Raw genomic sequence first — 26,292 nt, 5'->3', positions numbered from 1 at the left:
CACAAGTAACTCATTTACCATCAATTAAAACTACTTAAAACATCAATTACCAAATCACATGCCAAAGACACCTCAAACTTATCCATTATCATTAACTATCTACCAAATTGACCATATTTCAACATCATAAGAGAAACCAAACCAAAAAATTGTCAAATAACAAATGTACCAAACATAAACACATCCAAAATATCATCAACATCAAACATAGATTACCAAACCAAAACCATATAAGCTTAATTACAATTCAATGAACATGGTAACTTTAACAACTTCAAATCTTATATACATGCCACAAACCGAAATAGCTAAAGAAAAAAGCTACCGAAAAAGGGTTGGATAGTGTGAGCTCTGAAGTTGATTTGACCGACCAATTCCTCAATACGGTAAGCTACAGAAAGTAGGAAAAGAGAAAGAGTAAGCTTCTAAAGCTTAGTAAGTTTATAGGTATTTAAACAAAACTCTTACCTTGGTTTACAATTAAGTAAACGAATATAACTAAATTTAATACAATTTCTTGACAAAACATTTAAAGCAATTAGATGAGTGTTTCACATATCAATCGTATAATATTTTAATCATTTAATATGACATAATTCAGATCATTCAATAAGAAAGATTCAACATGTAAAACGATCATCCATTTGACCATGTCAATTCACATACATATTTTATTTCTTTTAAACACGTAATCGTGACACTAATATCATATTTACAAAGCGTGTGTTTCATACTTATAACTATAAACTTTCCGTCGTTTCAATATTATTATAAACAACTTTTAGATACATAATCATTAAATAATCAATTTCATCACTTAACATCTCCATATGATTCATGAATTTCAATATTATCTTACCTTAACTTATAAATTAATATTAAAAGAGCTTTCATAACCATACCACCGACAATTATTACAAATGTCACTTAACATCGATATCAAAGCATTCAAGAGAATAATTCATGTACCACAATAGTTTCAAGCCAACAATTCATACTTATATAAATATATACTTAAATGACACCTTCCAAAAAGGCTTAACCAATTCCATCAACCATATTTTCTCAATATAACCAACAACATTTATAAACAAGAATTTCATTATAACATTTATCACTTAGTAACACCATAAATATGCAATAAAATTTAGCAAGTAATTAAGTTATAGATCAATTAACACATAGCCCGATGAACTATAGTAACTTGACTCGGATACTCAAGTAACTACACCACACCAAAGGCATCATAGATGCATAACAGAGGCAACGAAGTGCAGAAAGAAGTACAAATATGCAATTAGAGGCACTGAAGTGCAATCCCGTATAAGCGCGCGTACTAACTCTATTGGCATGTCAATCGTAACCTAACCGTTTACTATGTTCAACATGGCATTATCCTTAAACTCATAATATCAATAGATCAATCACTCATATGCACTTCTTATTTCCATGCACATTTTATAGATCTGTTACATTCATTTCAATAATGTGCAAATCAAAAGAATTACCATCACTAAATATTCATTTTATATTTTTACTTAATCGAAACATGAAATAATAATGTATATAACTAATGAAATTTCACATTTATACAATCAACTAGTGGAAAATAATATAATTATAAAGAAATACACATATACATTTTATAACACTATGAACTTACCTAGATTATGATGTCAGTTGACTTGCAGGGACTAATCAACAATTTTCTCTTTTCCCCGATTAACCCCTATATGATTTAATTATTGATATGCAAGGAATTTACAAGGCCGAAACTTCAAGGTTCTCCCATGGTGTTTTCTATCTTCGATTTTTGGTGGTGGAAAATATAAGGAAAATGACCTTAATGTTTATTTTATGTTTTCATTTGTTTTAATTATTTTTAACGTTTAATTTAATAAATAAAAATCTAATAAAATTTGTACTAATTGTCTTACTAACAAAAACAAATGGTCTAATCCTTAAACATATCTTAATTATACTCTTAAGTCAATAAAACAATAACTATGAAGTTTTACATATTTTACAATTTAGTCCTTTTCATAAATTAACTATTTAAACAATAAATTTTCAAACTGAACCTTCACTTACCTATACAATGGTTCAATAAGTATTTAATAATAATATTTACTAGCTTGATTTTCAAAAACGAGATCCCGATGCCTCATTTTTTGAAATCACTTGACTTTTGAGACAACCACTTATATTAACCATTTATTTCAATTAGCTAAAATTCTTCAAATAAAAATTCAATATAAAATTATATTTAACCCATATAATTAAAATGCTAATTATTACGGATTTACGCATCGAATTTGTGGTCCCGAAACCTCTGTTTCCGACACCACTGAAAAACGGGTTGTTACACCATGTTTGTGTCAACGCTATCGCTTGTGTTTCTTTTTTTAATAAATTTTTTGTTCGTTTTACCAGAAACATTTTTTTTCTTTCAGAATATATTTTTAGTTGCAGAAAATCTTCTAGCTATTGCAAAATATTTTCGGTTGGGGAAAATCCTTTGCTATTTTTGGAAATTGGCACTGCTATTTTATCATTTTGTCCCTTCAAAAAACAGTATAAATAGTATATCATTCTTCTCTTTTATATTTTATGCTTTGTTTTTCAATTCCTTCTAATAAGAGCAATACCATTTCTGTTTCACCTTCTTTATTTGGGTGTACGAATATTGAAGTACTGTGTAAACCTTGGGAGGCGACATCCACTACACGATTATACCAATCAGGACGGATTTGCTTCTAAGAAGTGGTTCTTTCACGGCACAGTGATTATTTTATTTATTTACGTTTAATTTTTTATCCTGTCAGTGCTAATTATTTCGTTTTGCAGTAATATATTTCCAACAAAAATAAAAGTTACATATACGATATCAACCATATAACCCAGACATTGCACAAATATTATCTCTTACACTCTAAAACTACTATCTTTAAGGACTCTTTGCACCCTATATAATACCAACCACCATCTTTATCTACCCTAACAACTTATATAATATAATTGTTAAATTTCATTATATATTTTCATTTTCATATAAAACTATAAGACAGTTTGGTTACTAGTGCTGCTGAACATCGAATTTGAAAAGGAAAAAACAGGATAATTTAGCGAACAAGAAAACATGAGAGTTTTTGTAGGGAGTCGTGTTGTTGTTGTTAATGTTAGAACATTTTCAAATATTTATAGTATCCCAATAACTATAAATGAATGGGTGTAATTAATCAAAAGATAAATCTTTTGGTCATTGGTCAAAAGTTATATCATTTGATTTTTTTAAAAAAAATAAGTATAACTATTCAAAAAATATTATTTGAATAGTTACAAAATTAAATGAAAAATTATTATTATTTATTTATTCATAAAGACACTTATTGAAAGATATCTCTACGAAGAGACATGAAAATTCCTATAAATAGGAATGGGATTTCATTTGAAATCATATCAACAAATTCTAATATTCTTTCTTTCCTTCCTTCATTTTCTAATATTATTAGATTATTCTATAAAGTATTACTGCAAAATCATTTGTAGAAATTGAGTTTTTGTTATACATTGCTCGATGCATAGTGGACTATTCTCGCAATGCAAAACGCAAATAGTCATTGGCTTCATTGTATCCTCGATGTTAATTTGCTTGGAACTCATTTGCACACCGAAGGTAGGTGGGGGCGAATATAACCTTAAAGATAGTGGCTTGATACACGCCTTGGAGCCTGTCCTATTTCTTCTTTTTCTGTTCGAGTTTCGATCGTGTGTTCGAGATTTTCCTTATCGGAGTTTTGAACTAACAATTTTAAGGTTATATTTCATTATGACTACCACAACACATGAAAGTGGAACACTAAGGGAGTTGGCTTCCAACTTTGTTAAACTTGATTGGTTTGATGGTGGCAATTTTCGACGATGGCAGAAAAAGATGCACTTCTTATTATCAACTTTGAAGATTGCTTATGTTTTGGATACTCCAAGACTTGAAGAGAATGAAAATGAATCTGTTGTTGCAACCCGAGAAAGACAAAAATGGGACAATGCTGACTACATGTGCATGGGCCACATATTGAATGGTTTATCTGATGGTTTGCTCGACACATTCCAAAATGAGGTCACCGCTAAAGAATTATGGGACAAATTGGAGGCAAGATACATGACCGAAGATGTTACAAGTAAGAAATTTCTTGTCAGTCGTTTCAATAATTATCAAATGGTTGATGGTTGTTCTGTTATGGAACAATTTCGTGATATTGAAAAGATGCTGAATCAATTTAAGCAATATGATATGAAAATGGATGAAATGATTGTGGTATCCTCCATAATAGACAAACTTCCTCCATCTTGGAAAGACTTTAAAAGAAGTCTAAAACATAAGAAAGATGAAATATCTTTTAAGGCTTTGGCAAATCATCTTCGTATTGAAGAAGAGTATCGAAAACAATATCAGAACCTAAATTCTGAAAATGTCAAAGTACACGTTACGGAGTTAGTACAGACTACTAAACCATTTAAGAGAAAGTTCAATCTGACTGATAGAGAACCTAAGTTCAAAAAGAAACAAAGGGCTCATGCTATCATTGTGGAAAGCCGGGACATTTCAAGAATGAATGTCGATTTTTAAAGAAGAAATCATCTTCTAAGGCTGATAATAACGAAAAGTTCATTGCAATGATATCTGAAATTAATATGGCACAAGATGATAATACATGGTGGATTGATACCGGAGCAACCAAACATGTGTGCAAAGACAAAAGCATGTTCACAAAGTTCACACAATGTGAAAATAACAATGTCTTGTACATGGGAAATTCTTCCACCGCAGCAATCAAAGGCAAAGGGTCTGTTGAACTACAATTCACTTCTGGAAAAGTTTTAACCTTAAATGATGTATATTATGTACCAGAAGTTAGAAAGAATTTAGTGTCTGGAAGTCTTTTGAATAAGTTTGGTTTCAAACTTGTTTTTTAGGCAAATAAGTTTATTTTGTCTAAGGGAGGAATTTTTGTGGGGAAAGGGTATATGTATGAGAGCATGTTCAAACTCAATATTATTAATAAGAATAAAAATACCATTTCTGCTTATATGGTTGAATCTTTTTGTTTGTGGCATTATAGATTAGGTCATTTGAATTATAGAAAATTGAATAACATGTATAAATTAGATTTAATTCTGTTTTTAATAATAATATTGAAAAATGCAATACTTGTATGTTGACTAAAATTACAAGAAACCCTTTCCCTAAGGTTAAAAGGAAAACAAAATTGCTTGATTTGATACATAGTGATTTATGTGACATGCATAATACTCCTACATTAGGTGGAAAGAAATATTTTGTTACTTTTATTGATGATTGTTCTAGATATTGTTATGTATATTTATTACATACAAAAGATGAAGCGCTTGATAAATTTAAAGTTTATGAATCTGAAGTTGAACTTCAGTGTGAATCATTTATCAAGTGCTTAAGATCGGATAGAGGTGGAGAATACTATAATCCAAGTTATTTTGAACTCACTGGAATTGTCCATCAAGTTTCAGCCCCTTACACACCACAACAAAATGGTGTAGCTGAAAGAAAAATTAGAGTCTTGATTGAAATGGTAAATTCAATGTTATCATATTCAAGCCTTGGACAAGGTTTTTAGGGAGAAGTTGTTCTAACAGCTTGTCATATATTGAATAGAGTTCCAAATAAGGAAACTAAAATAACCCTCTATGAACAATGGAAGAAAAGGAAACCAAACCTTAATTATTTGAAGGTTTGGGGTTGTAGAGCTATTGTAAAAGTTCCAACACCTAAACGTAAAAAGTTAGGTGAAAGAGGAATTAAATGCATATTTATAGGTTATGCACATAATAGCAAGGCATATAGGTTCATGGTAATTGAACCAAATGATTCAATTTCAATTAATACATTATTGAATCAAGATATGCTATTTTTATGAAAATAGATTTAATTCTATATCAAGACAATTACAACCACAACAATTGATTCATTCTTCAAATGAGAATGAGATTCCATTGAAACAAATTGATAATAATGATGAATCTTGTCAAGAATTAAGAAGAAGTAAGAGGATTAAAAAGGTCAAAGATTTTGGACCAGATTTCATTATGTTTCTTGTAGAAGGAAAAGATGAAAGTATATGCAATAAGATACCTTATTGTTATAATACTGAATCTGATCCTACTTTTTGGAAAGAAGTAATAAATGATGAGATGGATTCAATAATGGGAAATCAAACTTGGATCTTAATTGATCTTCCACCAGGTTCCAAACCAATAGGTTGTAAATGGATCTTCAAAAAGAAAATGAAGGTCGATGGAACCATTGATAAATTTAAAGCAAGGTTGGTAGCAAAAGGTTTTACACAAAGACAAGGTATTGATTACTTTGATACCTATGCTCCATTAGCAAGAATTGCTACAATTAGACTCTTAATATCACTTACCTCTATATATAATTTGGTTGTTCACCAAATGGATGTTAAAACTGCATTTTTAAATGGTGAATTGGAAGAGGAAGTGTACATGGAGCAACTAGAAGGAGTTGTTGTTCCAGGACAAGAGCATAAGGTACGTAAGCTTGTTAAATCTTTATATGGGCTTAAACAAGCACCAAAATAATGGCACCAAAAGTTTGACAAGGTTGCTTTAGCTAATGGCTATAAAATAAATGAATCTGATAAGTGCATATATAGCAAATTTGAAAATGGAAAAGGTGTCATAATTTGCTTATATGTAGATGACATGCTCATTTTTGGCACGGATTTGGAACAAATAGAAAACACAAAGAAATTCTTGTCAAACAACTTTGCTATGAAGGTTATGCGTGTAGCAGATGTTATTCTTGGGATTAAAATAACCCGAGATGAAAGCATTATAGCTTTATCACAATCACATTACATTGAAAATGTGCTTAAAAAGTTTGATCTTTTCAACTGTATACCAGCATCTACACCCATGGATCCTCAATTAAAATTAGTATCTAATGCTGGTAGAAAAATTGATCAATTGAAATATGCAAGTCTAATTGGTTGTCTTATGTATATAATGACTTGTACAAGACCAGATATTGCATATGCTGTTAGAAAATTGAGTAGGTACACAAGTAATCCAAGTAGTTTGCATTGGCAAGCTTTGAATAGAGTACTTAGGTACTTAAAGAAAACTATTAACTATGGATTGTGTTATAATAGATATCCTCCAGTTTTAGAAGGGTGTTCGGATGCTAGTTGGATTACAAGTTTCGAAGATCATGCATCTACTAGTGGATGGATCTTCATTCTTAGTGGAGGAGTCATTTCTTGGGGTTCCAAGAAACAAACATGTATTACTGATTCCACCATGGCAGCAGAATTTATTGCATTAACAGCTGCATCTAAAGAAGCAGAATGGTTAAGAAATTTGTTTTATGATGTACCTTTATGGCCTAAGCCAATTTCATCTATTTCTATCAGTTGTGATAGTGAGGCTACTCTAGCAAAGGCATATAGCCAAGTATATAATGGAAAGTCTAAACACATTGGATTAAGACATAGTTATGTCCGACAATTAATCTCTGATGGAGTGATCACTATTAATTATGTGAGATCAAGTGAAAATTTGGCAGATCCTTTGACAAAAAATCTTGCTAGAGATGCAGTAAAAAGGACCTCAAAAGGAATGGGACTCAAGCCTATTAATTAGAGTCAACCATGATGGAAAATCGACTCAACGCTTGGTATAACGTCAAGTCTTGAGTTCAATGAGACAAAGTACATCATTTGTATGTGACTGTTAGCACTATAAATAAATCCATCCTAAGATTAAAGTGCTAGGTACCCGTAATGATAAGGGAAGGATGAGTAATGTATTCTTAATGGACCCATAACATAAATATGTTAGAGTGTTATAATTATGGGAACACTTTTAATGGGATCCACCTATGTGAGTGGAAGTGTGGCCGCTTCTAGGAGCTCAAGGGCTTGGCTCTGACAGCAATCATAAAAAGAGGACATAGACACATGGTCATAATAGTGTCCCTAGATACTATGCATTGACCGATGTTGAAATCATTGTGTGAGATTTGTTCAGTTAATCAAATGGAATAGTTGTTTCAAAGCTTAGTCTACCATGCAATTTCGATTAACTTTAACATGTTTTCACTAAGTGAAGGTTCAATCGTAAGACACCTTTATTTATGCAAATTGATTTCCAATAATATTAAAATCTAAATATGTTGAAAATGGGGGAAGATTTTTGGAATATTTTCAAATATTTATAGTATCCCAATAACTATAAATGAATGGGTGTAATTAATCAAAAGATAAATCTTTTGGTCATTGGTCAAAAGTTATATCATTTGATTTTTTTAAAAATAAGTATAACTATTCAAAAATATTATTTGAATAGTTACAAAATTAAATGAATAATTATTATTATTTATTTATTCATAAAGACACCTATTGAAAGATATCTCTACGAAGAGACATGAAAATTCCTATAAATAGGAATGGGATTTCATTTGGAAATCATATCAACAAATTCTAATATTCTTTCTTTCCTTCCTTCATTTTCTAATATTATTAGATTATTCTATAAAGTATTACTGCAGAAATCATTTGTAGAAATTGAGTTTTTTGTTATACATTGCTCAGTGCATAGTGGACTATTCTCGTCAGTGCAAAACGCAAATAGTCATTGGCTTCATTGTATCCTCGATGTTAATTTGCTTGGAACTCATTTGCACACCGAAGGTAGGTGGGGGCGAATATAACCTTAAAGATAGTGGCTTGATACACGCCTTGGAGCCTGTCCTATTTCTTCTTTTTTTGTTCGAGTTTCGATCGTGTGTTCGAGATTTTCCTTACCAGAGTTTTTAACTAACAGTTAATGGTGTCAAGTGAAGTCATAATACACTAACTTGGTAGTGTTGTATCCATTTATGATGCTCAATCATTATGCAATGCTTGAAGAAGCTGCGCTGATAGATTCAGTCCCATTTTCTGGCCTTATCAAAATTTTCTTCGAACTGATGCTGCTATTTATTTGTTCTTATAGGGACCAACAAAGAATAATTCTTTCCACATAAAATTGGATTTTACCACAATCACGGTTGTCAAAAATTTATGGAATAAAATTATAAAAAAATATGAAAAATTAAATATGAGTTTATTAAAATAGTAAATTTTAAATAATAAAACCTATGAATTTAATTATATGAATTTTGATAATTTTACAATTGAATTGAAATTGATTAATGGCGCTAATTCAATCAAATACATTACATAATATAGATAAATATAGATATGTTTGTCAAATATCTATATTAATATTTAAAATTTTGATTAAATTGGTGTCACCCTTAACAAGGGTTAGCTCAATTGTAAATTTACTAAAAAACATTTTTACTCTTATAAAGAGGTAAATATTATTTTGAAGGTAGTTTTATTTTATTTTTTATGTTTTTATTTGAAATCTAAAAAATACATGCACATGATGACATCAAACTCAATACATCACAAATTTTATCATTTTATCATTTCAAATAAAATCATATTTATTATTTTATCAATTTTTATAAATTTAGTAAACAATAATTTTCATTAAAAAGAAAAAAAAGATGATAAATGTGAAAGGGCGAGGGATATTGTATTAAGAAACTTGGAATGAATTTGGCAAATTGAAATAGGCAGGCATGGGCCGGTGGGGGGAGGGGGGAATACAAAGGATTATTATGGGACCCTTTTATTTTTATATTTCCTCAAATTTCGAGAGAGGAGCGTCTATGACCAGAGGCTCTTAAGTTGACCCCCCACAATCACTCCCCTTTTTACCCACTATTCCTTTGTCTTCCCCAAACTCCTTTTTTGCCTGCCTCCCCATCTAAAACCCTAATTGCCTTTATTATATTTCAATTTCCTTCTTCTTCTTCTTTTTGGCTTTAGGGGTTTTTTCCCCTTCATTTAAAAAATTATTATATTGATTGACGTAACATTTTGCTTGCAACAATTGGATGGTGATTTGGCATTATATATAACGTGCCACTAACGGCTAAATATACTTTGAACTGAAATCCTATGGTATAAAATATATTTATTTAAATCTGCTAAATGTTTATTTCCAATCAAATTGGCCTCAATTATGATGGGGAAATTACGTGGCAACTCTATCATGCATCAAGGAAGAACCATCTTAAAACGAATGAATACAAAGCATAATGCATATGTTAGTGCAAATCAGCCCCTAACACTTGTTTTCATCAGCCAAATCACAGTTCAAGTTAAGCAAAAGGCCGCCCACTGAAAACCAAACCAAATCAAAAAGGAATCTTATATTGTTTGATCTTCTAAAATTTCTTCTTCTTCTTTTTTTACCTTTTGATGTCATTTTTCAACCCCAAGAAAACAAAGCTCAACAAGACTACTTTTCTTCCATAGCTCAACTCTCTAATATCCATCCATGGGAAGCAAAATATAATCCCACCTTAGTTCTCATCTCTTATCCATGCTCTAAGTTTTCCTTCGAGGATGGTTCAAAGAAAGGTGCCCAACAAACTCGGTAATGGAATCCAAGGTGATCTCCTTAAAACAGAAAGGCTGTTGGGAAGCCTCAAACCATCATATTGTCAGCACCAAGCAACTGACTTGAAGAAAAAAATGAAAAATTCAAGGTCAATTAAGCTCTCAGAAGGCAGTCTAAGATCATCATCACCTTTGAGGAAAACCTTTGCACAACCTGGAAAACCACCACCTCTCAATGTTCTTCCAGCTACAACTCCACAGAATAAATCTGTGATCAAAGCTGTCGATGGATCACCAAACTACATGAAGTCTACCAGCAGTTCCAAGGCCAAAAAGGAGAGTTCTCCGGTAAGTTCTCTAGCTGGTTCAGATAGCAAGAATCTACGTAGAAGATGTTCAACCGGTTCTATCAGCTCTGATTCTTGTAATAAGGCAGCTGGTGCTAGAACTCTAACAAGGACATCTAATTTGAAGCTGGTGAGGACTTTGACAAAATCTCCTACTTTCAAGCCGGCTAGAGCTTCGGCCAAAAAATGTTCCAGGGTCGCTTTATGTGCAGATATGAATGTACAGAGGGCTACCTGTTCTTCAACTTTAAAGGATTCAAAGTTTCCCTCATATCTCATGCTGAATCATGGGACTGAGTCTGAGGGAACTTCTATTATCAAGGTCTGCCCATATACTTACTGTTCCCTTAATGGTCATCACCATACTCCTTTGTCTCAATTGAAATGTTTCTTAAAAGCAAGGAGACGTTCTATGAAAACCCAGAGAAGCATGAAGATGGAAGCTTTGAGCCCTCGTAGAGTAAAGCCTTCTGGTGATGGAACGGAGGGGGGTGACGAAGAGCCTGTGGTTTTTGCTGACAGGCCCACCAGCAATGGAATGGATTTGGATATCTCCCCTTCTCATTTGATGCAAGGGGGAGCCATGGATTTCTTCATTGAAATCTATGCAAAAAACAAAGGAAATGACGCTGAAGCAACCCATGGAAGCACACAAATGAAGGCCAAGGGAAAGGATAATTCTGGATATGACAATGAAGCAGGGGTAGAGCTAATTTCAGATAGTTCATCTGAAGGATCACCAGACTCTGAGATTGATTTTGATGAAAAAATTGAACATTGTGGTGACATTATTTCCAAAATTGATGATATCAGTGAAACGCTCAAACAAAGAGACGCAGATGAAGAATCTAGGGGAGTTCTGATTAAAGAAGAATCACCACCCTTGAACTTAAAAGGTGATAAGCATGAAAGCGTTTCAAGGGTTGACGTGGACCATGCTATGTTTCAAGTTATTGATTTGGAGTGGGAAGAGTGGCAATTTTCTGCTTCAGAGCCTGATTATGAAGCCCATTCTTCAATGGAATCTGATTTGGATACTGGGGATTCGTCAGAAAGTCATAGGGATAATCTGTGTGATGAAATTCTGATCAATTCAGATGAAAGTAACAGCAACACTGCAAAGGAGGTTTCGGCTGATGGAGCAGAACAAGCCTTTGAAGAAACCTTGAGCTACAACCAAGTTTCCTCCGCTGAAGACATGTTGGAGGTATCGGTAGCCATGGAAGAAGAAAACACTGAAACAGATTTGATAGGCATCTTTACAACAGCTTCTTCAAGAAAGAAGTTACATGAGGAACCAACACCAAGCAAGGAGAAAATGCTGGAGAATGGAGTTCCTGGAACAGTTAATGATGTTTCTGAAGCACTAGAAGTTCCTGAAAACATCAGCACTATTGATTTGAATGAAGAAGCTTTTGACTTAACCGAGCAATTTCAGCTCCACTCATTTAATAAGTTGAAGCAAGATGAAACAAATGAAGATTACAACATAGTCTGGAAGCCGGGGGATACGGAAGCAGATCAGATTGACACCAGCTGTGATTTCTGTCCAGAAAATAAACTTCCAAGTGGTGAAACGGGAGACAAAACGGAAGCAGAGAAAGTAGCTTATTCCGAATTATTGATTGGATTCCTTGGTTTATCTCATGTTCTACCAAGGGCAGACGATGAATTTGAGGTAGAAGACAATGAAAGGTTTTCAACTCGAGATACTGCTCTAGAGAGCCTTTTTTCCCAGAGTCAAGATCATCTGTCAGATAGCCAACATAAGAATGTGCATGTTGTAGACAATCAGAGTGCCCTAGAGGAAGATCAAGAAGAAGCTAAGTTAAAAGTTCCTACTTCCATGGATCCAGAGAAGCATAACGGTTCAAGGATGCATAAAACTCGTTTAGCTGATGGCAGTGAAGTTGGGAAAATGGAATTCGAGGATAGTGCTACTGCTGGATTGGATGTGGCAGAAACATACCCTGCAGCAAATGATAAAACTAAAACCATCCCCAAGCCAAGAAGCAAGTTCTCCTTCACTAGAAACAATGCTAAAGAAGAAGTGCCTGAAAATCATAGCGACAGAAAATGGACAATTGGGTGCAAAAGACACGAAGATAACTATGAGGAGAAAAAGAAATTCAACCCGCGAGAACCAAACTTCTTGCCTGTTGTTCCAGAGCCAGATGCAGAAAAGGTTGATCTCAGGCATCAACCAATGGATAAAAGGAAAAATGCAGAGGAATGGATGCTCGATCATGCACTACAACAAGTTGTCACCAAACTTGCTCCGGCTAGAAAACGAAAGGTGGCATTACTTGTTGAAGCCTTTGAAACAGTCCAGCCAAGAACTAAATGTGAAACTCATTTGAGGCAAACTTCAACAGGCTTTGGCCATGGACAATCCATTCAAGCTTGTAATTGATAATGTTATAGAGGTAATTAAGTAACTCATTATTCCAAGTCCATTCCTTGTTATTGTTAATTAAAGGAAAGGAGGCAGTTTCTCCTAAGTTATGTGTCGAGAGGAGAGTGCCTAGTTCAACTACTAGAATTTGTGTACTTTCAACTGGATCATATCTATCATTTGGAGGTCTATTATGTCTATTTCTAATGCTATGTACTACTATGATCACCAGCAATATCAAAAATCATCAAATGCTTTTCATGTACTGTTTCTAAACATGTCAAGCTACAATTGCCATACAAGATTTTAACTATTATTAGGATTCACGTGCAAGAGTAGGAACATGGATATTTAGTTTTAACAAAATATTTAAACATTAATATGCAACGTGGAGGATTCCATAATATAATCATTATCAACTATATCATTCTCCTTAAGTCCAGGATAATCAACAGATTAAGAGAAAGGCAGTACAAACTGAGGTAAAATACTGATAATGATAAAAAGCAAACATACTGGTTATGATAGATCCAAATGCAGCATAGCATTGTAAAAATGCTTTATACAACTTGCAACTGTCAAGCACCATATGCTAATACATAAGACAGGCCCACATAGAATGCACAGAAAACAGAAGTTCGGAAAACGATTGTTCATTAGATATTTTGGGTCTTTTGGTCATTACATAAAAGAAAACTTTTATATTTGTACAGGTCTATTAGAAACTACATGTGCCATAAATAGTCAACCTCGTATTCATGTTCACATACAAACAAGAGCTAAGCACTTTTTAACCAAATATTCAAACGCTTATTCTAGTTCTGAGCTTCATGGATGAAAACAAGAATTCACACTCAGTTTCAACAACGATCAGGAGTTGAAGCCCCTTGATGGAAGAATTGTACTTTGATTTCAGGAGATTCAAGAAGCAGTGATTGGAGCTTTGTACTATAAGTTCCCAAACTAGAAGAATTTGAGATATGTTCTTGTGCACCACCTACACTAACACTAGCCTCAGTAGACCCGCTCTGTTCCACAGCTTTCTTTGTCAAAATATCATCATGGAACAACTTAAGTGCATCTGTAGCTGAAAGCAAATTCACAGATTCATATAACTCCTGGAATTTATCTCTATTCTCTTGTGTTTCAATCAATCTCTCCCTCAACTCATCCGGAAGACAAGCCAATGCGCTTTTAAAGGCAAAGATACACATATACACAAGAAAAAGAATACAATTTGAAATAAGATTCAGAGTAATGTCATGCAGAAAATGTATAAGAAATCTACATTCTAGACATAAAAAAAGAATGACAAATTTTATCCCCTTCTTCATTGTACCTGGTAACACCTCTTGCTATGCCCCAGTTGTACCCTATGGGAATTGATTGCTTAAAGCCAATATTAAAACCTTCTTGTGCGGAAGCTTCTTTCCCTGCTATCAGCCCATCACGATAACCAATCTAGAAATTCTCAATATAGAACTGACATCAATTACTAAACAAATAGTGGAAAAAGAAAATTCTGAATTGTCAGTACCGTGTGGAATTGGTCATGCCTTCTCTTCCATTCACGGTCTAAATCAGATGTTTTATCTAATTCCTCATCAGAACCACCCCATAAAGATCCATCTTCATCCTGGATGTCCGCCTTATTGAAACCTGAAAACATATAAAATAACAGCACTACTAAATAATGCACAACTTTTGGGTACCCATGGAATTGGTAGCATTAACTAATTACCATTGGTACTCGAAGAACGGTCTAATTGTAAATTGGATAGGTGCAAACTTTCTGAATACAGCTCTTGAGCAAATTTATCATCCATTTCACTGTAAAAGCAATAAAAGAAATTACTTTGGCATTTCATCAAACACCTTCCGACAAATGGATTCGGTTCAACATTTTTTACTTGAATCCAAACAAATAAAAGCTAAAAGTAAAAACAGTGGCAGGCTTTGTCTTTGCTAATCCAAATTTAAAATTAAACAGAGTCTCACAAGAATCTTCAAATTCTAACAAAAAATTTTAAAGGAAAAAAAACTTGAAAAACAAACTAAAATAAGAATACAGCAACTCAAAATAACGATTTTCGAAGCTTACCTATAAATCAGCCGCCGCCTTGTTTGAGTTCCTTTATGAGCTCAGTTAAAGGAATAAAGACTATCGAGTAGAGAGAAAGATTATTTGGCAAGAAATTTCTGATTTTCATTCCGACTTCCTCCCCCCCACCCCCCCCCCCTTTTTTCTTAATTCTGTTATTTGGGCTTTTGGACCTTAAATTAGACTATTAGACAAACCATTTAGACCATAGCTTATCAGGCCTATTAACTACTTTTAAAATTTATACTTTTTATTTGAAATTGTTAAAAAAAAGTTTTTTTTAAGGTAAACTATCAAAATAGTCACTTTTGTTTACCTCAGATTAGATTTTAGTCACTTATGTTTGAAATGTTATGTTTTAGTCACTTACGTTATCATGTTGTAACATTTTAGTCACTAAGTCGTTAACGGTATAACAGTAAGTTGATGTGGCAAGTTAAATCATCATTTTTAACGAAAATTTTAGGTTAAATTCTAAAATTGATCCCTATATTTTCTAATTTTGAGTAATTTAATTTTTTTCTTTCATGTTCTTTTAACTTTCTTTCTTTTTTTCCACTCTCTTTTGCTTCTCCCCTATTTTCCTCCCTTTTTCATTTCTTTTAACTTAGTTTTTCTATATTTTCCATTTGTTAAAACTAGTCCACAAGCTCACCTCACTCGAAAAAGTTAAATTTTTAAAAAAGTAAAAGTATAGGGACTAGTTAAAAGATAGAGAAATGGAAAATGGAAAACATAGAGAAAACTATGTTAAAAGAAATGGAAAATGGGGGAAAACAGAGGGAGAAGCAGAAGAGAATGGAAAAAAAAGAAAAAAAAAAGAAGGAAAGTTAAAAAAAACATAAAAAAAATAAATTGCTCAAAACGAAAAAATATGGGGACTGATTGTATAAATTAATCTAAAATTTTTCTTTGAAATGATGATTTAACATACCACGTCAGCTTACAGTTACACCGTTAACGGCTCAGTAACTAAAATGTTACAACGCGATAACCTAAGTGACTAAAACGTAACACTTCAAACATAAGTGACTAAAATGTAACTTAAGGTAAACAAAAGTGACTATTTTGGTAGTTTACCCTTTTTTTTTTTAGTTTTAAATATTAATAAAATAACAATTTGAACCAAACTAAATCTATACCTACCTTGTAATAATATAATCCAAATTCCATCCTAACGCATAGACAAACGTAGGTGCTGAAGGCGAAATGAAGAGAAATACAATAGAGCTTTCTAAGATGTTATCATATGTAGATTGTTTCTTGTAAAAAATAAGATGGCTACTGATTGAAAATGCGCAGAAAAAGGTAAAATAATTAATGTCATAATCAAATGAAATGAACTGATGATGATCAATAATTGAGGATCATACATGCTACGTCCCCTTAATGCCTTGAAAACAAGCTTTGCGATTTGGTCAATTCCCTTAATGCAGCATGTGCATGTTGATTGAATGATCCTAATAGGACTTTAGAGCCTAAATGGGCTGTTTTATTTTTCTCAAGCTGCCATCATGTACTCATTAATGACTTCCTTTGCAACTCAAACTCCAACAGCAGCCCAAGGAAATGAATGAGATACATGTTTAAAATTTTTTCTCAAGTAACTATAGAATGAAAAAGTCTTTCATATACATACAAATTAAACTACAATCAAAGGAAGAAAGAAAGAGACACCTAGGAGGAGGGTACAGGGCAGGCATAAATAAAATGAGTCGTAATCCTAGCGTCTAAACCCCCAGGCTGATATTGAATATAGAGGTCTTTCTTGCCAGCACATAACCAAACACCCATTCTCTTCTTTCATCTTATAACCATCGTAGTTATTGGTCTGCAGCAACCTTCCTGCCTGCAACATGCCATGGTAGCTTAATGGCACCCTTCCAAACCCGGCCAATTCAAGTCTCAGGATCCATTTCTCCAGCTTTTCATGTCTCTCCTTTCTCTCACCACCCTCACATGCTATAATATTCTTAATTTCCTCTCCGAAAAGCATCTTCTCAACCTTTTGTCGCTCTATTGGTGCTCTTGATACCGTAGACTCTAAGCAGTCAAACAGCGCAGCATAGAAATTCAATGCTTCTATTACCCTCTCCATTAAAGTAGAACCATTATGGTTGGACTCCTGCTCGGTTACAACCATTACTTTCGGTGACAAGGCCCGAAGAGCGGCTAGAAAGCTCCCCATTTTTGGAGCTGGAGCTAGGGATGATGGAGAAGATGCTATGTCAGAACTTGGGTTGTATATATGGACTGGTTCTTTCTCAAGCCACTCTCCAAAAGTACGTTGAGTCATCTGCAAAACTCGGGTCTTAGACACCGGTGGGGAGTTAAAGTTCCTTCTAGGCACCTCATCATCAGTTGCCAGGAGAGAATGAAGCTGAAGGACCGAACTGACCGCAAGAGCTTCTCCGGTCTTGACTCGCAAACTTTCTAAATCAAGATTCTCTAACTTGCAAACTATTGGGTTAAACTGAAATGGAATGTCCAATTTTTCAGCTTCTTCTGTTAACCTAAGTGCCATTTGCTCTAACACCTCTTTCTGCTCATGGATGCCTGTAATTCTCAGATGCGGTGGCCCTTCTGGCCTTGCACTAAATGTCTGAAAAAGATTGATCCATTGAGCAGGCTCACAGGAATTTAGATCTATAATATGAACCATCTTCTCTCCCTCCATAGCTTCTACAATGGCCTGGTTTGTGATAATATATGCAAGTTTTAAGAAAGGGCACAGCTCAAAGAACAGTTTTTGAACAAGCATTTCGTCGGGTACCGATGATATTTTCGTGGAATTGAGGGCTTTGTGAAGGCCAGGCCATGCTTTAAGCATTCTATTAGCAAGTGCCTCAGTGAAGTAAGCAGCAATTCTTTGCATGGTATCTCCATCGGGAGAAGCAAGGTGGGATATTTGCTCTAAGCCAATATTGGCATTCTCAAGACTACCAGCAGCTACATGGTTTGCACATGCAACAAGAAGACGAATCAACCATAAACCCCTCTCCTCAGGTTTGAGCTCCCATAGCCATGGGAAAGGGGATCCTATACCAGGAGAGGGTGACATCCAGGGGAAGAACTGAAGTGGTGATGAAGTCACTGGGGATGGTCCCTCTGGAATCATATCTCAGGCCCTCCTTAAACAAACTGAGAAACAGAGGAAAATCCATGATCAAAGAAAAAAGAATATTTAAGCAGCAAAAATCAAGAAACACAGACAAGGGAATTACCAGTAAAAGCAGATCAAATTCTCCTCAGGAAAAAAAAGCTGATCAAACAGAGAAATATATTAAAATCCCCAAATGGGCTTTGAAATTCATCAAAATCCTGGAAGACCCTTGGAAAGTTTTGAGAAGAGTAAAAAGGCGGGGTTAGTAATAGTTGGTGTGGTGGTCTAAGGTTTTTGTTGGAGAGTGAGTGAATTGGAATTAAAGTAGTTGGCTTGAAGGGGTTTTTGTAAGGCAGCTTTGCATTGGGCAACAAAACATGATGTTGGTTTTGTCCTCAATCCTCATTGTTTTGTTTGTCTTTTGGAGGGTTCAGAAGAATATGGAATTTCTTGAAATACATATACAAGGCATTGAGATAGAGCCCTCTGTGTGTGTTGTCGCGATGTGAAGTGGAGCAGGCCAAAACTTGTTATTATGCTCAATCACAGTACAAAGCCAAACATGTCCTACCAAAGCAAAACAACACCCTTCCTTGTTGCTTAGTGAGTGGTGTAGTGGGAATGGCAAGGGTGTTTTTTTTTTTTTCAAAAACATTCAATTTTATCTATCCTCGATTTTTATTATGTTGCTTTGCATTTTGTATAATGTTTTAATTATTTTTTTCCAAGATTTCACTTATGTATTTTAAACATCTTTTTTCGATTTAATAATTTTAATTCAATCATTAAGTTTATAAGTATTTTTAGTCATAAGGTTGTCAATTTATCTTTATAAACTGACGAGAGCAACTTTAACAACAAATCAAACAAGGACAATATTATAATTTTTTCTAAAGAGTCAAAAGTAAATTATAAATTTATGGAGGGATTAAAATGTAATTTTATTATTGTATTAACTTAAAATTTTACAATTTTTAAAGAAATTAAACTATCAATTTAGTAGTTTTGAGAGGGATCGTAATTGAATTATAAATTTTAAACAAACTAAACATGCAATTTTCACCATTGTATTAATTGAAAATTTTACTATCTCTATAGTGATTAATTGAAAGATGGAGGCACCTACAAAATTAATTTAATTGAAAAAGTTTTTCTCATGTTTAATTATGCCATATAATAGTAAAAATTATTAGATTTAATACTCCAAATCAACTTCTTCTTCTTCTTTTTTGCTTTTCAAAACTCAAAGGGCATATATACTAGAGGGGGGAGGGGCTTCTTCTAGCATTAGGACAAAGAGAGGAGGAAATTTTGAGAAAAGCCAAAAGTAGATGAGAAGATTTTCAACTTCAAGGGGGATGGTGTGATCTTAGTTTGGAATGTGTCTTATCCTCATTCCTCATTTCCCACAAAATGTTATAGAATTGCCATGGAATGAGGGATTTTAATCAAATTAAATAAGCCACATAATCATGGCTTAGTGATTAATCACACCATCATCTAATTGATTAGCTAAATTTTGTTAGTGGGAAATCTGATGTCCACTTACCTCATAATCATGTTTTGTTCTTGTTGTTGTACCCTTCTTTACCGTCTTCCGTTTGGGCAGCAAGAGTGTATGTCTTTATACTTGTCAAATACATGCTCCAAAATCAAGCATAAGAAATTAAGGTGGTTGAACACGTCACTTTTAAAGAGAATCATTTGGTACAAGAAAAATAAGTAAATGGACATTGCCCAATCACCAGTAAACTCCTTTAACCCTTAACTCTTAACCCTTAACTCCTAACTCCATGGACATCTAGATATAGGTTTTGGTTGCGTCTTTCAACTTCCTACTTGTTTTCTTCTATTTGAATCTAATGTGGTTGCCCATATTTTGACGGTTGGCACTATCATCACTTTCCGGTCATTAAGTCAGTGAAAAATATATGATCTTATGTGTGGCCTCCAAACTCAGTTTCTTGATTGTTGGTGTAAGAAATGATTCCACAGTCTACCAACCAGCGTTTGATAACTAGCTTATTTTGTCCTTATTTATATTGTGGTCTAACAATGTGCATACCTGTACCTTATCCTATTTTTCACCGGTAACGTAATCTCAATTATATTGTTTTGAACCATCAACAACTTTATATATAAAAGTCAAATTCTAGTATGGGTCTAGTCCATATGCTAAAATTTAGTCAATTTTAGTTCATTTGTGAATTTATTCAATGTATTTTAATTTAATAATTTTAGTTAATATAATTTTTTATATTTAAAATTTTTATCTTATAATTATAAAATCAATTAATTAAAATTATAAGTCTTTTTGTGAGTATAAATAAAAAATGAATTAACATAACATTGCACATTTTATAATATGTTAGACCATAAAATTTTTAAAAATAATATAATATAACTTAAATTAATATTTAAAAAATCTCAACTTACTAGGTATATTTAATGTTTTCATTTTTGGTTGATGGGACAATTTTGGCATAAATCCTTCATTCTTTGTGTTTTCTGTAAGACATTAATGTAAAACATGTATAATTATTTACACCTCATTCATGCAACTTAACATGTTGTTCATGCACCAACCATTATAGTGGAGGAGTATATTAATTTTGAAGATATTATTTGTCTATACACATTTACTACAATAATTAAACATAAAATAAAATAGGTTTAATGACAAATTTGGCCACTAACATTTCTATGTTTTGTCAAAATGGTTTTAATTATATTTTTAGCCTTTTTGGCCATTAACCTTTGTTCTTTTTTCAAATTGCTTTTCTAATAGATTTGATGAAAGTATCCTTAAATAAGTTAACGAGATGATGTGGAATTTCATACGTGGAATATTTTTAATGAGATGTAATTTATTACTTAGATAACCCAATAAAATAATTACACGTGGAAAATAATAAAATAAATAAATAATTCATGAAGTTAAAAAATAAATCTTAATTTAAAGAAAATAAACGTAATTATCTACAAAAAGTTTCAAAATGAATGCACACATTCAAGTATTTTCGGTTTGATTTATTAATTGTTTCTTTGAAACCTCTCTGTAAATAAACGTATGCATTCATTTTAAAACTTTTTTAGATAATTACGTTTATTTTCTTTAGATTAAGAGTTACTTTTAAAATTTCATATATGATTTATTTATTTTATTATTTTCACATGTAATTATCTTATTATGCTACCTAAGTAATAAATTACACCTCCTAAAAATATTCCACATCATCAAGTTAATTTTTTAACAGTATTTTTATCAAATCATTAGAAAAAGTAGTTTGAAAAAGAAAACAAAATTGTCGGCAAAAAAAACTCAAAAATACAATTAGGGTCATTTTAACAAAACATGTAAATGCTAGTGGCCAAATTTATCATTAAACCAATAAAATATAGTAAATACAAATTTAAACTTAAAATTAGAAAATAAATAAAAACTTTTATAAAAAAATAAAATTCTTCAAAATAAGCAAAAATTATCTTTTCTCTTATAAAAGAAATCATGTCAATGATTAAAATTATCAATTGAAATTAATTTATTACTAATTTATATATTAAAAATGAAAATAATAATACTACCAAATGTAAAATTATATTGTTATGGTGGAAGGGGAAAAGTGGTTAGAATGAAAGAAAGCAGATGAAATGATGTGTATTTTGAAGGTCAGGTGATGTGTTAGATATTTACCATCTTTGATTTTGTTTTGAAGCGGAAGCTTATAAATATGTTAGTGATTATTTATAGGTACACTTGCTATCTTGATTTGGAAATACAAAACAAAACCCTCATTTGACCATGAAAATGTAACCCCTTTCCCCTTTAATCGCGTGTCAATAAAGGTGTTGGTATTGAAGTTTAACTGGAGCCAAAATATAATATTAATGTATTTTATATTTATTTGAGTGTGATTCGGTCTAAAATATGAGTTTAAAATTTTGCTTGAATCCACTCATATTTATAAAAGCCTAACTTAAACCCATTTTAGGCTGCCCATATTATTTTTAATTTTTTTAAGAATATTTATATTATATTTTTTAATATTTAATAATTTTATATATTTTTTATATAGTCATCGTAACATTATTTTAATGTTTACATTAGAGTAGTATTATATATTTAGTATAAATTTATTTTTAGGAATAAATCTCAAAAGTATACATGAACTTTGATTTAATATGCAACTGTATATATAAACTTTAATTTGGTGCAATTATACGCGTGAAACTCTAATTGTGGTTCAAATGTATACTAGAAACTTTAATTTTGATTTAATCGTGCATGTTGACACCATTTTTTTGATGAAACGGGGTCGACTTGGATTTTGAAAATAAAACAAAATGGGAGTCGCCACCAATCTCTTTTGATGAGGTGTGATCGGGTCACCTCATAATTTAATCATTTTAATAAAAATTTAAATTTACTAAAACGATAATTTTTAGTCTACAAAATCCAGAAAACGGGTTCGGGAGTCGGTTACGTACGAGAAAGGATTAGCACCCTCGTAACGCCCAAAAATTGGTACCTAGTTGATTAATTAATGTCTTTATGCCGAAATTTGAAAATTAAAAAAAAAACAAATTGAAATGCAATCCATTTTTATTGATGTGCATTTAAAAATCGTTCGAGTAAATTTGAAAATGAGTTAAAGACCTGCTTATTTCAAAGTAACGAAATGTTACGCCGCGTAAGTTGGGACGCGATATTTGAAACTTTAGAGAATAAGCTTGACTTTAATTTTTATTGGAATTTCATGTTTTTAAAATTAAAGGGAAAATTTCATCATTCAAGTTTAATGAGAAAGATCGAAATCCCGTAAGTTAGGGTACGATTTCTCGAATTACCCAAAACGCGAAATGTTGCCGTATATCGAAATTTCTTTGATTTTGAAGCTTAAAAAGGGTACTTTGCTATTTAGGTTTGACGAGAAAATTGAAACCCCGTAAGTTAGGGTACGATTTCTCGAAATTACCAAAATGCAAAATATTGCCTCGTCGAGATTCCTTTCGTTTTTGAAATCTTAAAAGGATACTTCGTGGTTTCAATTTAGTGAGAAAATTGAAACCCCGTAAGTTAGGATACTGTAGCGACCTAAAAATTTGGGGTATGGGCGCTAATCGAAGCGATTATTGAAAATTTGAAAATGGAGTTTTGATTTTATTTAATAAAAGGAGTCGCCACCGATCTTTTTTATAGGTGTGATTGGACACCTTCAAAAATCTCTTTTTAGAAGAATTTTTTTTTTAAAAATTTTTTTTTCCAAAAAAAGCCAATTTTAGGTCTACGTCAAAATCCAGAGAAAATTAGGGTTCGAGAGTCGGTTACGCGCGAGGAAGGTATTAGCACCCTCGCGACGCCCAAAATTGGTATCTCGTTAAACGCGCGTTGTCTTAATTTCCAAAAATACAAGTTCAATTTAATATTTAATTGTGATCCGATTGAAACTCGAGAAAACTTTTTTTTGTTTTTAAACACAAGAATTTTGAAACACAATAATAATTTTTGAAAACACGAAGATCTTTGAAACACGAAATTTTTTTTGAAAACACAGAATTTTTTTGAAAACATAGAAATTTTCGATACATGAGAATTTTTTTGACACGAAAAATTTTGAAAACAAGAAAATTTTGAAAACATGAATTTTTTTTTAAACACGAATTTTTTTTAAAACAAGAGAATTTTTTGAAAACACGAAAACATGAAAATTTTGAAAACACGAAAATTTTTGAAACATGAGAATTTTTTGAAAACACGAAAATTTGTCAAACACAGGAATTTTTTGAAAACACGATAACATCAAAAAAATATATTCACGAGAATTTTTTTTTGAAAACACGAAAACACGAAATTTTTTCAAACACGGGAATTTTGAAAACACGAAATTTTTTTTATTCACGAGAATTTTTGAAACACGGAATTTTTTTTTTAAAAAAAGAAACAAGAATATATTTTTTTGAAACACGGGAAATTTTATTATTATTATTTTGAAACACGAGAAATTTTGAAGACATGAAAATTTTTGAAACACAATTTTTTAAAAAAAATACCGTATTTAACACGAATCGATGGTATTCACCCCAACATGGCAATGAAACCATCGAATTAGTGTTAAATAAATTTAATTTAATATTTAATCGGGATTCTAATAAAACACGAGAATTTTTATTAAAATACGAGGAATTTTGAATATTTTCGATTTTTAGAAGGGCATCCCGTATTTAACACGAGCCATCGATATTCACCCAACATAGCAATGAATTCGATGACTTAAAATTAAATCGGTTCGTTGCCTTATGCATTAAATATTTTTTTGTTTTTAAAAATACGAGTAAAATAAATGTAACAATATTTCTAAAAAAAAAACTATTTTAAAAATGCTAATTTAATTGAAATAATACAATATTTAAATAAATGGACTAAAATAAATGGATAAAAAAATTACCCAAAAGCCCAAAATAATGGAGTTGAAGAATGGGCCTTTTCTTTTTACTTTTTTTTGCTGTTGGGCCGCTACTTATGGGCTGACAGGAAGTGAGCCGAATCTGCTGGCCTGCTGGGCACTGGTCTGCTGCTATTGGGCTGAAGCTGCTGGACTGCTGCACTGGGCCTGCTGCTGGACTGCTTCTTTCTTCTTTTTTCTGCTTCTTTCTTTCTTTTTTTCTGCTGCTTCTTTTTCTATTTTGGTTTATTTGGGCTGACCTACTACTGCTGGGCCTGTTGGGTCGGGTCGCAGGTTGAATCCGGGTCGGGTCGACCCGATATATTATTTTTTATTTTTCTTTCCCCTTTTTTCTTTCCTTTTTTTTTTCTTCTTTCTTCTCTGTTTCTTCTTTCTTTCTTCTTTTCTTTTTTCTTTCTTCTCCGTTCAGCCCCGACGGTGCACCCCCAACCTGGCGCGGCGATCAGTGGTGGCGCACGGTGAAGCTCTCCTCTTCTCTTCTCTTTTTCTTCTTTGCTTGTTTTTTTTTCTTTTTGCTTGCTGTTTTTTTCTTTGACTTTGCTTATTTATTTATTTATTGCCTTTTTTGTCTTTGGTGGATGGGGGAACAACGGCCGGTGGTGAGGGACGGCGGTGGAAGCGGAGGCGTGGGGCTTTTTGCTGCTGTGTTTTGCTTGATTTTTGCTTGATTTTGTTTTTTTTTTTTTTGCTTTCCTTGGCTGCCGAAAATCCCCCCTTCTTCCTTTCATCTCCCTCTTTTAAATCCTTTCAATTTTGTCTTCAGGTTGCAGGAGAGCCATCATGGCCTAGGGAGGCTGCTGGAGTAGCTCGGCTGGGGAGGGGTACGCTTGGCTGCTATTGCGGTGATTTGACAAGTCCAGGAGGACCAAATTGCATAGGATGCAAAGCTTCTGGGGCAAAAGTGCAATTTTAGCAAAAATATGGTCCAAAATGTAATTTCTTGAAAGTTTAGGGGTTAAAGTGAAATTTTGAGAAAGTTTAGGGGTTGAAATGTAATTTTAGAAAAGTTTGGGTCAAAATGTAAATTTTGAAAAGTACAGGGGTCAAATGTAAATTTCAAAAAGTACAGGGGTCAAAATGCAATTTTTTTAATTTTTTTTTAAACACGAAATTATTCCCGGACAAAATTCAGTGATTACAGTTACAATTCCTCGAATTCATTAAACACAAAATATTTGCCTTATTTTAAAAATTTCCTTTGAATGATAACGAGTAAGATATTTGAAGTAAGCATTTATCTTATTTTAAAAATGATAAAGCAATCTAAGCTGGATAACTATGTTGGGGTTTAATTTACAATAATGACATGAAATAATAATATAATAATAAACATGGAATAACGATACATGGATAAAATTATACAAATGT

At 32.5% G+C, this 26,292-nt stretch overlaps 3 protein-coding genes and 1 long non-coding RNA gene across 4 annotated transcripts; 2 read left to right on the top strand and 2 right to left on the bottom strand.

Moving 5' to 3' along the window:
- The first annotated feature begins 10,520 nt into the window (after positions 1–10,520).
- Positions 10,521–13,274, top strand: LOC105780267 (calmodulin binding protein PICBP). Its single transcript, XM_012604493.2, has one exon. It carries the CDS (start codon positions 10,521–10,523, stop codon positions 13,272–13,274), a length of 2,754 nt encoding a protein of 917 aa, XP_012459947.1.
- A 619-nt stretch (positions 13,275–13,893) lies between these two features.
- Positions 13,894–15,489, bottom strand: LOC105780268 (protein YAE1). The gene is made up of 5 exons (XM_012604494.2): positions 15,358–15,489; positions 14,998–15,086; positions 14,794–14,915; positions 14,596–14,717; positions 13,894–14,447 (listed from the first exon to the last, which is right to left on the bottom strand). The coding sequence occupies exons 2-5, from the start codon at positions 15,080–15,082 to the stop codon at positions 14,117–14,119; spliced, it is 660 nt and encodes a 219-aa protein (XP_012459948.1). The 5' UTR covers positions 15,083–15,086; positions 15,358–15,489; the 3' UTR covers positions 13,894–14,116.
- Positions 15,490–16,927: 1,438 nt separating this feature from the next.
- Positions 16,928–19,087, bottom strand: LOC105780952 (scarecrow-like protein 3). Its single transcript, XM_012605492.2, has 2 exons — positions 18,582–19,087; positions 16,928–18,498 (listed from the first exon to the last, which is right to left on the bottom strand). Exon 2 carries the CDS (start codon positions 18,473–18,475, stop codon positions 17,081–17,083), a length of 1,395 nt encoding a protein of 464 aa, XP_012460946.1. The 5' UTR covers positions 18,476–18,498; positions 18,582–19,087; the 3' UTR covers positions 16,928–17,080.
- Positions 19,088–25,260: 6,173 nt separating this feature from the next.
- Positions 25,261–26,051, top strand: LOC128040570 (uncharacterized). Its single transcript, XR_008195296.1, has 2 exons — positions 25,261–25,382; positions 25,688–26,051. It is a non-coding gene; the product is annotated as an uncharacterized LOC128040570 (long non-coding RNA).
- The last annotated feature ends 241 nt before the right edge of the window (positions 26,052–26,292 follow it).

The sequence above is a fragment of the Gossypium raimondii genome, chromosome 4 (assembly GCF_025698545.1).
Source record: "Gossypium raimondii isolate GPD5lz chromosome 4, ASM2569854v1, whole genome shotgun sequence".
In the NCBI taxonomy this organism is placed as follows: Eukaryota; Viridiplantae; Streptophyta; class Magnoliopsida; order Malvales; family Malvaceae; genus Gossypium; species Gossypium raimondii.
This window is presented reverse-complemented; position numbering and strand designations above follow the sequence as displayed.

What these genes read in the sequence shown, in the direction of transcription:
- LOC105780267 (XM_012604493.2), top strand. Translation starts at nt 10,521, where the DNA reads ATGGTTCAAAGAAAGGTGCCCAACAAACTCGGTAATGGAATCCAAGGT.
- LOC105780268 (XM_012604494.2), bottom strand. Translation starts at nt 15,082, where the DNA reads ATGGATGATAAATTTGCTCAAGAGCTGTATTCAGAAAGTTTGCACCTA. An exon ending in GGCATGACCAATTCCACACG is followed by an intron (nt 14,718 to 14,793) that starts GTACTGACAATT and finishes GAGAATTTCTAG; the next exon opens with ATTGGTTATCGTGATGGGCT. An exon ending in ATAGCAAGAGGTGTTACCAG is followed by an intron (nt 14,448 to 14,595) that starts GTACAATGAAGA and finishes TGCCTTTAAAAG; the next exon opens with CGCATTGGCTTGTCTTCCGG.
- LOC105780952 (XM_012605492.2), bottom strand. Translation starts at nt 18,475, where the DNA reads ATGATTCCAGAGGGACCATCCCCAGTGACTTCATCACCACTTCAGTTC.